The following is a 16,580-nucleotide window of genomic DNA, read 5'->3' as shown; positions in this document are numbered from 1 at the left end:
GGCCGCTGAGCCTGCGCGTCCGGAGCCTGTGCTCCGCAACGGGAGAGGCCACAGCAGTGAGAGGCCCGCGTACCGAAAAAAAAAAAAAAAAAAAAAAAGACAGTGAATGTGACTGCAGATCATATCCTTACTATAAAATCATTCGTGTGTTTTCCTCAGTAAATATTTATTGATTTGACGACTCATTATTCCACTGCTAGAAAAAGAGGTCATCTCTGCTGACAAGTCAGATTCCCAGGAACTGGGCATAAACGCAGCTCTCCTGTGTGCTTGTATACAACTGAAATGACTCTTGGTGTGTGTTTTACAGATAGTAGATGGCTAGATGACCAAGGCTCAGAGAATCCTTCTCATTGGCAATGCCAGGATAGCAGTGGATGACTTCAGCCTTAAGTAAGTTCCTTCTTCACAGTGCTGCGGGGCAGGAGGGTTGTTTGGTGTTTTTTTGCTTTGTTTATGGAATTGCTCTTGTTTTTGTTTCTGTTTTGCAGAAGGAAAACTTATCTCACCATTACCCACATGTAACATCTTAGTAAATTATAATGAAAAGGCATAATGAGAACAAATACCTGACCAGACCCTAGTTTTAAAAAAACCTGGATAAAAAATATACTTTTGGTATGGGGAAATTTGAATACAAACCCTTAGATAATATTTAAAAGTTATTGATTTTTTTAGGTGTGATAATGTTATTATGCTTATTTAGAAAACTGTCTTTTTGTTAAAAGATACATTCTGAAGTATTTAGGGGTGGAATGTCATAATGTCTATAATTTACTTTAAAATACAAAATAGAATATAGATGAAGCAAATATGGCAAAATGTTAATAGTTGCTAAATCTAAGTGACAAGCATATGGCTGCTTATTATTCCATTTTCTTTAATAAAAAAAATAATGTTGAGTCACCGTCATAGAAAATCCTTCATGAAACAGACATACGAATGATGCACAGCATGTATTCATTTGCTCTTATTAAATGTAAAAAGTAAGATATTCACCTCTAAACTAAGGTGAATCCTTCCAACAGCAAGTGTACTCTTCTCTTCCTTCTAACCAAAGGTATGAAAATGAACACTCCTTCAAGAAAAACTTGGAAATTGAAGTTGAGAGTCTCCGAAATAACTTGGATGATCTGACCATTGTCACAACAGACTTGGAACAGGAGGTTGAGGGGATGAGGAAAGAGCTCATCCTCATGAAGAAGCATCATGAGCAGGTAGGATTCCCAGGGACTTCCAGGTAACTAGCATAGCTCTTAATCTGCACATTTCAGGCAACTCAATAGCTACAGAAGAAACCACCATCAGAATGCCAGCCCTATTGTCTTCAACCTAAATAATCATAAGCAACCATCTCAATGTCTAATTTTTCCAAGTTCAGGGTTATCTACCCAGATGTCAAATACAACAGCCAAAATACAATCGCAATTAACGATGACATAGGTCAACAGTTTTGTTAATGTACAATGTTTATCTAGACCTGTTTGTAAATATACCAGAAAAATAAATGTGTGGGATCTATCTTTCATTAACCCAATGTGCAGCAAATTGGGGACAAGAGAATAAAGAGAATCTGCCACTGATCCAGGTAAATATAACTAGTGGCAAAAACTGAGTCCTAATTTCCAGAAACATTTAACTCACTTTCAAAAAGTTACCATCCATCTAAAGTCCCTGAGACTCTGATGAAAGGATAGAAAAACAATCCCCATTTTAGGCAAACAAAATTCCTTATAAACGTCAAAGAGCCTCAGCTTCTGCACAGCTGGTTATACAGTGATTGTTAATGAAAAATATCCTGTGGTTTCTTGGTTTTATGATACCCTACGGGCGTCAGCCCTACAGAGTCATAATTCACTGACAAGATTTTGAAAGTCTCTACACCTTTTGGCTTTGGGTTATGGAACTGCTTCCCCAAAGTTTGGCCTATAACCTGAAATGTTCAACTGTTTCATTGTGTCATCACTTCATGTATGAACATTTGCCGAAGAGTATTTTACACGCTATGTAAGCATAATGCTTTGCAAAACGTTTTCAACCAGGGACTAAGTCAGTAATCACAGAGGCCTTTTTTTTTTTTTTTTGCGGTACGCGGGCCTCTCACTGCTGTGGCCTCTCCTGTTGCGGAGCACAGACTCCAGACGTGCAGGCTCAGCGGCCATGGCTCACGGGCCCAGCCACTCCGCGTCATGTGGGATCTTCCCGGACCAGGGCACGAACCCATGTCCCCTGCATCAGCAGGCGGACTCTCAACCACTGTGCCACCAGGGAAGCCCACAGAGGCCATTTGATTGCCCTGTCTGGTGCTATTCTTTACTTTATAAAATTATAAGAGAAAAAACATATTGTTTTGTCATCAACAAATGAGAAACCAAATCAAACCAGTGAAAGACTGGCAACCACATAAGCTGAGTTTTTTTTTAATTTAGTGTGTATTTTATTTTATTTTTGGCCACGCCATGCAGCATGTGGGATCTTAGTTCCCCAACCAGGGATCGAACACATGACCCCTGCAGTGGAAGCACAGAGTCTCAACCACTGGACTGCCAGGGAAGTTCCAGCTGAGTTTTTTAAAGATCTGTGAACTGATGCCCATTAACACACTTCCAGCGTTCTGATGTCACAGCTGATTCATTTTTTCTCTCTGTTATTAAACAGGAAATGGAAGAACATCATGTGTCAAATGACTTCAAGGTCAATGTGAAGGTGGATACAACCCCGGGAGAAGATCTGATTAAGGTCCTGGAGGACATGAGGCAGGAATATGAGTTTATAATAAAGAAGCATCAAGACTTGGACAGCTGGTATAAAGAGCAGGTAAAAGAAAGATGCTCAAACTTCCCAAAGGTTCCATTTCCAAGTGGTCCCAATGCCAATGCCTCTGCCCTTTGCTTGGTCTCACAGTTAGCAGCCATGACCCAGGAGGTGACCCATCCAACAGCCGTGCAGAGCAGCCAAAGTGATATATCCATGAGCTGAAGTGCACTTTCCAGGCCCTGGAGACTGGCCTGCAGGCGCAGTGCAACAAGGTGAGTTTGAGCTGGGAAAATCCTGGGTCAGGTACCTCCTTCTCCACAAAGCCTTCCTTGACCTCTCCCCCAGGCCCATCTCCCCAACCCCCTTGGGACATCTCTCCATCCAAATCCCCACTTTCCATCCAAATTGTCCATGATGAGGATAATAAGAGCTATCATTTACTGAGGTGTCCGTGCTGTGCCATATTCATTACATTAAATATCATCGGGTGGTGCAGTGGTTGAGAGTCCACCTGCCGATGCAGGGGACACGGGTTCGTGCCCCGGTCCGGGAAGATCCCACATGCCACGGAGCAGCTGGGCCCGTGAGCCATGGCCGCTGGGCCTGCGCGTCCGGAGCCTGTGCTCCGCAACGGGAGAGGCCACAACAGTGAGAGGCCCGCGTACCGCAAAAAAAAAAAAAAAGATAAATACTAAAAAACATTTCACGAAATTTTGCAAACTTACTTCCACCTAAGTTTAGTGAGGTATCTTTCAGGTGCCTAGTCAAATATTTTCCCAAAGCGTTAAGCTCCTATAATGAGTTTCTATGACAAAAAATTGTCATGTTACTTTAGCCTCTTCATTTCTTTTACCTCTTAGAATTTTTTCACAGCAAAGTAAAATATTAACATAGGCAGATAAGAGGCTCCTTAGGGAAAACATCTCTAAGCCAAGCAACTAAAAGATTTAATATCAGAAACACCTAAGTAAATTTTTCCTTAATGAAATATCAGATTGTTTTAGTATTTCCCAAATGCACATTTTATATTTCTCTAATAGTTAATTAGGCATCATGCATAAGTTCAAATCAAAAAATAGTAGCATTAGAAGAAAACATAGCAAGCAACTGATTGAATCCACTTGCTTAAGAGATGAGGAAGGTAAAGTCTAGAAAGGTTAGTCAAGCCCTCCTAGGACTCAAATCTCATTCCTACCTACATATAGCACCTGACATATAGAAACATCAGAACTGAAGAAAGCATCACATAATTTTTAAAATTCATAGCAAATGCATGAATTATGGAAAAGCCAAAATAATTTAAGGTATTAGCTCTTATGCTGGAACCTATTTGTCAAAATGCCAATAACTGCAAGAAAAAAGTAAGCCCAAGATAGGTATTAGAGGTTGAATTTTTTTGATTTCTTTACAGATAGTCTTAAATAAATTATTTAACACAGACTACTTGTAGCATGGAGTTTTTTAAAGCTTATATTGTGTTATATGATATACCATACCATTTCTCTGGGAAAAAAATAACATAATTCCAAAATTACCTTTTATGGACAATAAGCAATCTTGTACTATAGTTACATATACACCTATCTAGTCTTTCACCTTAGAAAATGGATACTAAATAATGGTATTATTTTCTGAGTATGCAGTAGATATTGGTGGCCCCAATGAATCCAAACCCCCTAGGACTCATGCCTTTCTGTAGTTTCTCCCATATTTACTTTGTCCTGGGCCATGTGACTTGATTTGGTCAATGGAACGTCAGCAAGCATGACGAAGCAGAGGTTTGCTATGATTACACATCAAGCTCACCCTATTGGACTGCTCCCTCTAGGAAGCCAGCTACCACAGAAGAAGTCCATTTACCCTGAGACTACCACGCTGTGAATAAGTCTAAGCTAGCCTCCTGAGAGGACAAATGAAGGAAAACTGAGGAACCAAACAAACAGCCATAACTGAAGCTCCAGACGTACAACTCAGATCAAGCCTTTCCAGCTAGTTCCCAGCCATTCAAGCCAACCCAGCTGAGGGCCCAGATATCATGGAGCAGAGATAAGCCATTCCATTATCCTAAGTCTGAAATTCTGACCCGTGGAATTATGAACAGATAAAATGGCTGTTGCCACTTACCCCAGTTAAGTGTTGGGATAGTTTTTCGTGCAGCGGTGGATAAGCAAAACAAAGTATTGATATTTAAAATAGAAGAGTCTATTATTTGCTCAGTGACAATAGCTGATTTAAAGCTAGTCCATTAGCATTCCACTCAACTTTCCACCAAGATTTTTAGTCATTTTAACATTGAAATGGATCGCTGCAAAAGTGCTGGTCCAATAACCATAGGTGAAGCACCAAAGCTTCCAAGAAAAAAAGCCAAGATTCCCCTCCTCAGAGATGGCAGAGAGTAAAGCCACTGCTCATGTATGTTCACAGCTCCCCTCTGTGTCTCTTCACAAATGGGGACCAAGCAGTATAAGTCCAACCCAGAGAAGAGGGCATCCCCTGCTCTTCACTAGAGCATGTTGGGATGCCCAAGTAAATTCTCCTTCTTACCTTTAGGGTTTCTATTCCTTTTGACTCTCTGTTTACATTCCTCATTCCAGGGACATTAACAACTTCTCTATAAATACTTATGCTTACGATAAGTATGGAACAGATCAAGAGTTTCACTGAAAGGTGATCTGTTTTCAGTGTAGGTAAGCAAAGTCCTCCTTCACCAAGAAACTATAAGGCCTGTACAGATTAAGATGATCATGATTATCAGGCAGTTATAATGTTTAAGTTTTTAAGTCATCAAGACCCTTGAATATTGTCCATTCATTCTAGGCATGTTTTTTCACAATACTGTATATTAAATACTATACTCTCATATGGCCTTTAATCAATAAATACTTGTAAGATTTTTGGTAGCTAGCTAGCTAGCTAGCTAGCTAGATAGACAGATAGATAGATATAGACAGACACATATATACCTTGAAGTGTTTTGTTGGTTATTTGTATACCATAACAACATTGGTTCTCCGACTTACTAGAGGCCTGAGATCATTCCCGTGTATGACTCATTCCCCATCTCATTTATTCTATTACAACAGCTACATGTCACCCTATTTCTGAAGAGGATTAGAGAGTTTCTAAAATATATTTGCAGTGAGGTCATGCATAAAGGAAAAGAAGAAAATGCCTCTGACATACTTCATGAGCTGATGACCTAACCATACTTAGGAGTTTTACTAAAGAACCTTGTGTGTTTGTATTTGTGTGTGTGTGTGTACGTACGTGTTAGTCATACCAGTACATGGACTGTCCTACTCACCAAAACTTCTCTTTGAAATTTAAATTAGGAGCCATCTAAAAAATTGAGTCATCTAATAAAAACTACTAATTTTTAAAGTATGCATACACAGCACTCACGTATGTAACATACACACACACATATACTAAAAGAAATTTTAACAATAACAACTCTCCTTGACTGAGTTTTGCACCCATGATCTCATTTTACACTTATCACAACCCAGCAAGGTATTATTATCTTTATTTTAGAGTTGAGGAAACCGGGGCTCAAATGGAGTGAATTAATTGGTCATATAGCTAAAAATGATGGAACCGTCATTTGTACCCAGTGTTCTTTCTACTGTGTCACACAAAGTCAAAAATGTTTGCTAAAGAGTTATGTAAAACTGAAACACAGGCAACATGTTTTGATGAACTCTTGCTGCTGGTTTTTGTCTAAGGTGAAAGTCCAGGGATGAGAAATCTGGATGGGCAATGGTACTAAAGTAATATACAGGAGTCAGAAATATACACCCAGGACTGGGGGGGGACAAAGTTTTATGACCATTACCCACACCTTGAAGCATCCAATCCTCTGTGCACAGAGGTGTTCTCTTAACTTGCCTAAAACTCTACCACTCAACACTGGAGAGGAGCTTAGCAAGTTCCAAAACCAGAGGACCTCACCCCTTAGTCTGACCTTATACTCACCTCCTACTTTCGATCAAAAGTATCTCTCCCCGTACTTTCCGAAAACAAGAAAAGAAGGATGAAGAGAAGATGGGCCACAGTTACACAGAATATGTTCAAGAGTCATCAGCTGGAAATATTTTATCCAGAGTCTCATTGCAAAAACATATTGTGAAGATTTCCATTTATCATTTCCAACACTCTAGGAAGCAGTAGTTTGGAGGTCAACATCTAATCCAAAGTTATATATATACACACATACATATATAACATATATATATATATATATAAAACATACATATATAACAACGATATATATAATATATATATATATCAGTGCTTCTCAAACCCTAATGTTCATACATATAATATGGGGATCTTGTTACAAATGCAGATTCTGGGTTTCCAGTGGGCCTGGGTTGGAAGCCCAAGATTCTGCATTTTTAACAAGCTCCCAGATGATGCTGAGGTTGCTGATTTATGGACCACACCTTAAGATGCAAGATTATAGACGTATACAATCCATTCGATATAGCCTCTATACTGAAAGTCTTACCTATAAGCCGTCTCAATAGATTTAACTTAGATTGAACTGGGTAAAAAATACAGCAGGAAAGATGGCACCATTAGGACCCCATTAGCACCGTCTTTCACAAAGCGAGTGAAGCTTGCAGGAGCACCGACTAAGTGAGGCCTTGAAAGAAGGTGTTTCTTGGTTCTGGTTAAGAGTGGAAAACAGAATAAAGTCTGGAAACTAAGGAGATCAATCACTTTGTCCCGAATTATTCCTGGCCTCATTGCATTAGCACAAGACCTGAAAAGTTCACCACGAACCAGACTCATTGGCGAGGATGCAAAATGCCTCGTCCAGCATTGACCACTGCATTAGCGAACACAGCAGTAAAAGTATGCCACTACTTACATATGAATGTCCACTTAAACAATTCTTCCAAAATTATCTTCAAGGACCATTTCCTTATTCAGAGAACTAAACAATGTCTGAAGTTTTAAGGAAAACAACAATAACTCTGTGAAATTATGCCCTATTCCACACTAAACTAACCCAGCTTGGCCTGGTTGCTTTTATTATTGTTACTGATACTATCTCTGTTTTCAAGAAATTCACACATGAGTTGGAATTAGGGACCAATCAAGAAGTATTGATGATGCTCCTAGCATACGTCTACTATGGAGTCCGTCACGATGAAGAAGACAAAACAAGGAGGTTCATGAAGTCAGAACTTCAGAGAAGGAAATTAAAATATACAAAACAGGGCTTCCCTGGTGGCGCAGTGGTTGAGAGTCCGCCTGCCGATGCAGGGGACACGGGTTCGTGCCCCGGTCCGGGAAGATCCCACGTGCCGCAGAGCGGCTGGGCCCGTGAGCCATGGCCGCTGAGCCTGCGCGTCCGGAGCCTGTGCTCCGCAATGGGAGAGGCCACAACAGTGAGAGGCCCGCGTACCGCAAAAACAAAAACAAAACAAACAAACAAAAAAAACCAGTCTCTTTGCCCTACTGCAATTCCTGGCACCCATAATCATGGTAGGTAGTCATGATAATTATTACCTTTGCTGGCGTCATGATAAGGAAATTAATTTGAGCTGAGAGACAAAAAAGAAGGCATGTCTCTTCAGTAAATCTCCTTCCACCCTCTTGAAATTTTCTCCTACACTCAACAGAAACTTCATAAAGCCATCCCTGACCCTTCTGCCCAGTTCCACCAAGTCAAGTCCTACAGCTGGCCTCACACCCTTCCCAAGCATCCAGGCGTTACCACATGGACTTCCCCCATGAAGCCCCAGCCTGTTTTTCCAGAGGGTGGCAGTCATTACCTGAGTGGCAGGTTTGCGATGCAAGCTGCCTTAATGTGGGGCTTTGTAGACATCACGCCTGGGTTGTCATTAGTGTCCTCCGAAAACTATCATCAGCTGGCAAACCAAATAAGGGCATTCCAAGAAAACATTAATCCAAGTGTTCGGGGAAGCCATGGAAAATCTAAATTTATTTAACTTTTGGTTCTCAAAGGAAGGTCTAACATACACACAAAGACGATAGTCACTTAAAAGTTTATGAACGACATTTGCTACAGTGCTAGGAGTGGGGAGAGGTAACGCACCTATGGCTGGGCAGCTCTGGGGAAGGAGACAGCGTCTTTCATCTTTCCTGCATATACAAGGGGCTGGACCACTGGTAAGAGACCTCTTTGTGGGGACATGAGTGATTCCATTTCTCACCCTGTCTTTCTTCTTCCCTCTACAATGCTAGGTGGTTGGAAGGTTCTGGAAGAGGCCTCTCTACAGGAGACAAGGCATCATCTGTCTTCCTCCTCTGCCCCCACCTCTCGTGTGGATGCCCCTGAGGCCAATATGGCCCAAGGGAGGATGTGTAGCACTCAAGTCTCCTCTCTTCCACTCCAGCCACACTGTCCCTGGGCCAACCAGAGGTCAGAGTGACCAGGACCAGGTTCTGTGTCAGACCACACTAGTGCTGCCTTCAAAGAGCAGGTGTCCAGAGTCGGTTCCTTCCCCCATCACAGGAAGCAGAAGGAAGAAAAAAGCCCAGCTGTGACAAGTACAGGTCCGCCAACAATTTGTACAGCAGGCACAGGGTTAAAACCACAGCCTGAGACCCTTTTAGGGGCCCAGACGCTGGGAAGCTGGCGAGAGGGACACACAGACACCCGAAGTGGGGGAACAGTGGAGTCTGGGGCTGGGAGTTCAAGGCTTTGATAAGAAATACACTCTTCCAGGATCTTCCTGGTATTGCTTGGAATCAGATCTGCCTCACTTACCCCCCACCAGGAATGTGCAAGGGGGAGAATTCAGAGCCTTCTCCCATAACCCTTTAGAAATAAAACTTTCTTTGTGGTCTCTGCTATGCTTAAAGGATCCAAATGATGTCTGGAAGGCACCCCTGTGCTTGTTTGAGTCCCAGAGCAGGGGAGGCTTGGGGCTCGCAGATATTTGCTTCCTGCTCTCCCCACCACCAGCTTTGTTTCGGTGCCTCCAAGTAACCTCTGACATTTACATATTTACATAAAATCATCTCAATATAAAAGCACCTCCAGAGGTTCTCCTTCTCTTGGTCACTTCTCATTTCCTGTCCTCTGTGGTCAGCTCCAGCTAAATGTTTCTTTGAGGGCAGGGACAGGAGCATGTAACCTTCTGTTTATCAGAAGCGGAGTGTGGGAGGGGAAGTGAGGAGGAACCAGAGAGAAATTAAAGCTGCAGGCAGCAATTGTGTAACCTCGATTTCCCCTAAACCCACTCCGGCTTGTAAGAGACAAAATCCATTTACAGAACAAGTACAAAAATGGGTTTGAGGTCAGGCAGCAGAAAAAAAAGTTCCAGTTCCTGCCTTTACAATTATCCATGCTCTAAGTGCTGGTTCCCTTTGCAACACAACTTGTCAGAAAGTATTTCCATACTGGCATCTATGTCTTCAAGGCATCCAAGTAGCTTGTGTATCTTTTAACACATCAAAAGGCAGAAAGAAAAATGTTCTTGGATCAACACCCAGAAAAATCTTAAACCAGATTCTCCTGGGATATTTCAGGCCAGTCAGCACCTGTTGCTTTATACTGTGGCATCTTTCTTTTAACATATGGATTAAATGTGATGAATGAAAAGATTAAAAGGTCACAATTCCAGCAGCACTGGTTTCTAAACTGCTGTGTTATCTACTTAAAAACTTCCATGGACTTCTATCGTCCTCTCAGCTCTTTGGGGCCACTGCTTTGCTTACAGGGAAAACAGAAAGCCTGAGCTTTGCAAGCAGAGGGCAATGACGCTTGTCAGGAATGTCATAAGGGGGACCAGGCTTCGATTCCACATAGGAATGGAACAAGATAGACGTTCCGATCTATTTTCTTGTTAACTATAAAAGAGTTTGAGTTTATAAGAAACATAAAATAACACATATGTAAGTAAGATATTAACTGGCTTTTTAATATTTTAGATGTCTACAGCTTGATCAAATTATAAATAAAGTTTCCTTAGAACACAGCCACGCCCACTCGCTTACATGTTGTCTGCAACTTTGGGCAACAGCAGGAGAACTGAGTAGTTACAGCAGAGTCTCTCTGGCCCACGAGTCCTAAAATAATGACCATTTGGCCTTTGCAAAAAAAAAAAAAAAAAAAAGTGCCAACCCCGTCTATAGGTATTACAGTAGGGGAAAATGAGTTGAAATTACAGCAGGAAAGGTCTGGCTCATCTATGCCAACATCTCTGCCAGGAAAAGGGACAGACCATGAAAACTTTCCTACAGCTGAGAGGGCCTTTGACTCTTTGGCACACAACCAAACGCAAACGCGGCTAATTGAAAGAACACCTGGATAGTTTAGGCTGGTGTATCATCTAAAAGACGGAAAAGAATCTGCTTTTCCTGTGGGTCCTTCACGCTTATGGCAAAAAAATAAAAATAAGATAAAGGATATATTTTGCTTTTTACTTTTAAAATTGTCTAGTTTGCCAAATGCTTTTCGAGACGACTGGCCAAGTGTTGCTCACCGAGACGTAATGCTGCTCTTTGCAAAGTGCCAATTGAACCGAGTAGGAAGGGTGGTAATGGTGACTCACAAACGGGTTTCCCTAGATGCGCCAGAGTGGTTGCTTTAGCCTCGATGAGATATGAAGGGCAAGTGCGCCCCCTGCTGCCCAGAGAGGCAATGTAGGCCTGAACTCAACATTCTTTTTCCTGATCGGGGCTCTCGGGTTGAACTGAAATCAATATCCACACAGCCTCTTGAGGTAGTAAAAGAATACCAAACCTTCACAGTTCACGCCCAAGGCACGGTAGCAACTTGAAATCTCAGTAATTTGTATGACAGGTACGGTAGCAAAGAACGACCATCAAAATGGAATCACCAGGTTTTCACTTCTCTCCCGTAAGACTCTCTTCCCACTAAAAATAAAAATTAAACTGCAGCCTTCTACAACAGCTCATTGACACAAATTACCTTAACAATGAGCAAAAGAACTTATTTCCTCATTTGAAATAGAATACTGACCAAGGGTTTTGTTCAAAATAGGTCGAACCAAGGACTTCCCTGGTGGTCCAGTGGTTAAGACTCCGCGCTCCCAATGCAGGGGGCCCGGGTTCCATCCTTGGTCAGGGAACTAGATCCCACGTGCAGCAACTAAAAGATACCGCATGCCGGCAACTAAACATCCCGCATGCTGCAAAGACCGGTCGCAGCCTAATTAATTCATTAAACAACAAGCAAAATAGGTCGAACCCTATGAAATTGCCCATATTCCAGTTGTTTGACCCACAAACAGCCTGAATATAATGACTTCATTGACAATTGACAAAGATACACAGGACAGCCTGACGGTTTGGAGCTGGCAGGCTTCCCTTCTTGACTGGAGCCTGGGGATGCAGGACATAAACCCTCTGGCCTCACAGTTTTCCCCAGGGCAGCCTCTGAATTCCTCTGACCAATGAAAGTAGCGGCTAGAATTTTAAAGTATTTTTGCTCATTTAGGCAACTCTTCTCCACGTGATACATAAACATTTTTTAATTAGGTTTTTTGTTCTTTTTAATGCAAACATCCTAATAAAGGAGCTTCAGGGAAAAGGAGATTTTTGACATCATGATCTCACATTGCCTCATTCTCTGTTTGCTAAGAGGTGAAGTAAAACCCCTATTGACTGTCACTGACTGCAGTGGGGGGCCATGCTGTGGAGACCAGGGGTGGTTGAGGTTTGCAGAGATGCAGACAAGTGCCACAGACCAAGTATTACGAGGGCAGGGACTTCTGATTTGAAGTGGGAGAATCTGGGAAGCTAAAACATTTAAAAAATCTGAATACTAAGCAAATTAACATGTAGACTTGCCATCTGAGTTTTGCAATAAAATCAATGTGAATATGGATTTCATGACCACAATGTGGGCTCCTTTTTCAGGAGTGTCAGTTTCAAGAGTCACAAAAACCACAAGAGTTATAGGAAGACTTTGAAGTAAAATAACAATGAAAGTAGAAGGGTAGGACAGCAACTCTGTCACACAACAGTCTTAGAACCTAGCAGGACCTTGAAGGCAAATTCCAAGCAGACTTATTTGAAGGATCAAGTCAGGAGAAAGTAGGGGTGCCCATGCCCTGAGCTGGTCCAATACTTTGATACATTCCTTAAAGTGTCCATGATGGCTTAAGGCAATGGTCCCCAGGTTAAAAACACAAAGAACCATGGCTTCTGAGTACTTGGATTTGAAGAAACTGTGGCCAAATGCCATCCTCCAGGCCAGGAACACTGAACACAGTAAAAGCCTGAATATATCCTTAGCCTATAACATCAAGCCCCCAGGGGATTTCAAGGTGCATCTGAAGGAAGGGAACCACTGGGTCAAAGGGTTTCTCTTGAGTCTAATTATAAGTCATTATAAGCTTGGGGATTTATAACTACAAAAAGAGAAAAAATCCTACAGCTACACAGTATATTCATTGTAAGAGCAAAGCAGAAAGCCAATCATCCAGCCGAGTGAGCAAGAGGTCAATAAATATGGTACTTCTTTCAAAGCCATAAAATGGGATCTTAAGACTTAAGAGCCCAAATGATTCATTTTATCTGCAAGGATATTATTTCCTGAAAGATAATGAAACTTGGTCACAGTAACACGGAGAATAAAACCCTGTGAATCTTGACTCCTCGTCCTGTGTTCTTTCCCAGGACGAAGCTGACGTGAAATGATTCTTTCATGCTCATTTACCTACAGAAACATGCAATCAAATTCCTTGTGTAGCAAAAGGAACACAGTAAAATACATTTTAATTGTCAGTAGACACCATAAAAACAGGAAGGATTTTTAAGAAAAATACAAAGAAATATCTTCCTCTTTAAAACAGATAAACTGGACCCCTCATACTCATTCATTCACTTATTAACCATCACCCGTGTCCTTGCTATGTTAGACACTGTATCCAAACTTCACCTAAGATCCCTCCATAGCCCTGTACTGAAGTTGGGGATATTTTAGCCCCTTCTTAAGATAGCTCATTTCATGGGACCCAATACTGGGTATTATTGTGCCGTGTTTCCTTATGTGGCTGTCAGTGTTACAGAGTTGTGGTTGTAGGTGTACCCTTGTATTTACAGCAGATATGAAGGAGATGATATTTCCGGATGAGCGTTCCAGAGTCATTGCACTTTATAGGCTTACTCATTCAACACATTTGTTGGCAAAGTCCTCAAACTTCAAGGTTCAGAAATTTGACTTTATCAGTCTGCTAAAGGTTGATAGGAGTTAAGGGAATGGAGTCATATAAACCCCATTAACAAGAGATCCTGTAACCAAGCAGGACCCTACGGGGCCTTCCTGGGACAGATTCCCCCATGTCCTCCACCTACCTCTTGTTTGTAGAAAAACGTTAGCCTCCTAGGCTTTTCCCAAGTTCCAGAGAATAAATTTAACCAGAGGGTGAGAAAAAACAGAAACAAAGGAAAGCAAGCAAGACAAAATAATACTTAAGCCATTAAAGTCAAGGACCTTTAGTTCCTCCTCAGGGGCTATAGATAATATTCTGAGCCATATCCTTGATCTGTTTTGCAGATACTGAAACCCTCACCGGGTGGAAGAAGTTAACTCCATGTTGGCCACAAAAAACAGATCCCAGACCAGTTGGAACCAGAAGGTTGATGATGTTGATTCCTTTGTACCTCACCACCAACCAGTCAGAAGAATGGCCATGAGCTGATCACTCACCCCACAACCCTCTCCCTCACCCTGTCTTTAAAAACCTTTCCCTGAAAGCCATCAGGGAATTTGGGTCTTTTGAGCACTAGCTGCCTAGACTCCTTGCTTGGCGCCTGCACTTTCCTTCACCACAACCCAGTGTCAATAGATTGGCTTTACTGCCCATGGGCAAAAGGACCCAAGATTAGTTCAGTAACAATTCCTATGCATTTTCTTTTTTTTCTTTTCTTTTAAAGAATTTTATTTTTTTTATACAGCAGGTTCTTACTACTTATCCATTTATACTATTAGTGTATACATGTGAATCCCAATCTCCAAATTCATCCCACCACCACCACCCACCCACCCCCATTCCCCCCTTGGTGTCCATACGTTTGTTCTCTACATCTGTGTCTCTATTTCTGCCCTGCAAACTGGTTCATCTGTACCATTTTTCTAGGTTCCACATACATGCGGTAATATACGATATTTGTTTTTCTCTTTCTGACTTACTTCACTCTGTATGACAGTCTCTAGATTCATCCACGTCTCAACAAATGACCCAATTTCGTTCCTTTTTATGGCTGAGTAATATTCCATTGTATATATGTACCATATCTTCTTTATCCATTCGTCTGTCGATGGGCATTTAGGTTGCTTCCATGACCTGGCTATTGTAAATAGTGCTGCAATGAACACTGGGGGCATGTATCTTTTTGAATTGTGGTTTTCTCAGGGTATATGCCCAGTAGTGGGATTGCTGGTTCATATGGTAATTCTATTTTTGGTTTTTTAAGGAACCTCCATACTGTTCTCCATAGTGGCTGTATCCATTTACATTTCCACCAACAGTGCACGAGGGTTCCCTTTTCTCCACACCCTCTCCAGCATTTGTTGTTTGTACATTTTCTGATGATGCCCATTCTTAACTGGTGTGAGGTGATACCTCATTACAGTTTTGATTTGCATTTCTCTAATAATTAGTGACGTAGAGCAGCTTTTCATGTGCTTCTTGGCCACCTGTATGTCTTCTTTGGAGAAATGTCTATTTAGGTCTTCTGCCCATTTTTGGATTGGGTTGTTTGTTTTTTTAATATGGAGCTGCATGAGCTGATTATATATTTTGGAGATTAATCCTTTGTCCGTTGATTCATTTGCAAATATTTTCTCCCATTCTGAGGGTTGTCTTTTGGTCTTGTTTATGGTTTCCTTTGCGGTGCAAAAGCTTTTAAGTTTCATTAGGTCCCATTTGTTTATTTTTGTTTTTATTTCCATTACTCTAGGAGGTGGGTCAAAAAAAATCTTGCTGTGATTTATGTCAAAGAATGTTCTTCCTATGTTTTCCTCTAAGAGTTTTATAGTGTCCGGTCTTACATTTAGGTCTCGAATCCATTTTGAGTTTATCTTTGTGTATGATGTTAGGGAGTGTTCTAATTTCATTCTTTTACATGTAGCTGTCCAGTTTTCCCAGCACCACTTATTGAAGAGGCTGTCTTTTCTCCATTGTATATCCTTTCCTCCTTGTCATAGATTAGTTGACCATAGGTACATGGGTTTATCTCTGGGCTTTCTGCCCTGTTCCATTAATGTATATTTCTGTTTTTGTGCCAGTACCATATTGTCTTGATTACTGTAGCTTTGTAGTATAGTCTGAATTCAGAGAGTCTGATTACTCCATCTCTGTTTTATTCCCTCAAGACCGCTTTGGCTATTCGGGTTCTTTTGTGTCTCCATACAAATTTTAAGATTTTATGTTCTAGTTCTGTAAAAAATGCCATTGGTAAATTGATAGGGATTGCATTGAATTTGTAGATTGCTTTGGGTAGTATAGTCATTTTCACAATGTTGATTCTTCCAATCCAAGAACATGGTATATCTCTCCATCTGTTTGTATCATCTTTAATTTCTTTCATCAGTGTCTTATAGTTTTCTGCATACAGGTCTTCTGCCTCCTTAGGTAGGTTTATTCCTAGGTATTTTATTCTTTTTGTTGCAGTGGTAAATGGGAGTGTTTCCTTAATTCCTCTTTCAGATTTTTCATCATTAGTGTATAGGAATGCAAGAGATTTCTGTGCATTAATTTTGTATCCTGCAACTTTACCAGATTCATTGATTAGCTCTAGTAGTTTCCTGGTGGATCTTTAGGATTTTCTATGTATAGTATCATGTCATCTGGAAACAGTGACAGTTTTAC

General features: G+C 41.2%; 1 protein-coding gene across 1 annotated transcript; it reads left to right on the top strand.

The window, feature by feature from the left end:
- Nucleotides 1-325: 325 nt before the first annotated feature.
- Nucleotides 326-13,404, top strand: KRT23 (keratin 23; the record flags this gene model as incomplete). The annotated part of the gene is given in 6 exon segments (XM_082605437.1): nucleotides 326-393; nucleotides 1,061-1,217; nucleotides 2,659-2,817; nucleotides 2,905-2,964; nucleotides 2,967-3,029; nucleotides 13,384-13,404. Coding segments are annotated over 6 exon segments (528 nt in total).
- Nucleotides 13,405-16,580: the final 3,176 nt, after the last annotated feature.

Source organism: Mesoplodon mirus (genome assembly GCF_964341445.2).
Source record: "Mesoplodon mirus genome assembly, chromosome: 18".
In the NCBI taxonomy this organism is placed as follows: Eukaryota; Metazoa; Chordata; class Mammalia; order Artiodactyla; family Ziphiidae; genus Mesoplodon; species Mesoplodon mirus.
This window is presented reverse-complemented; position numbering and strand designations above follow the sequence as displayed.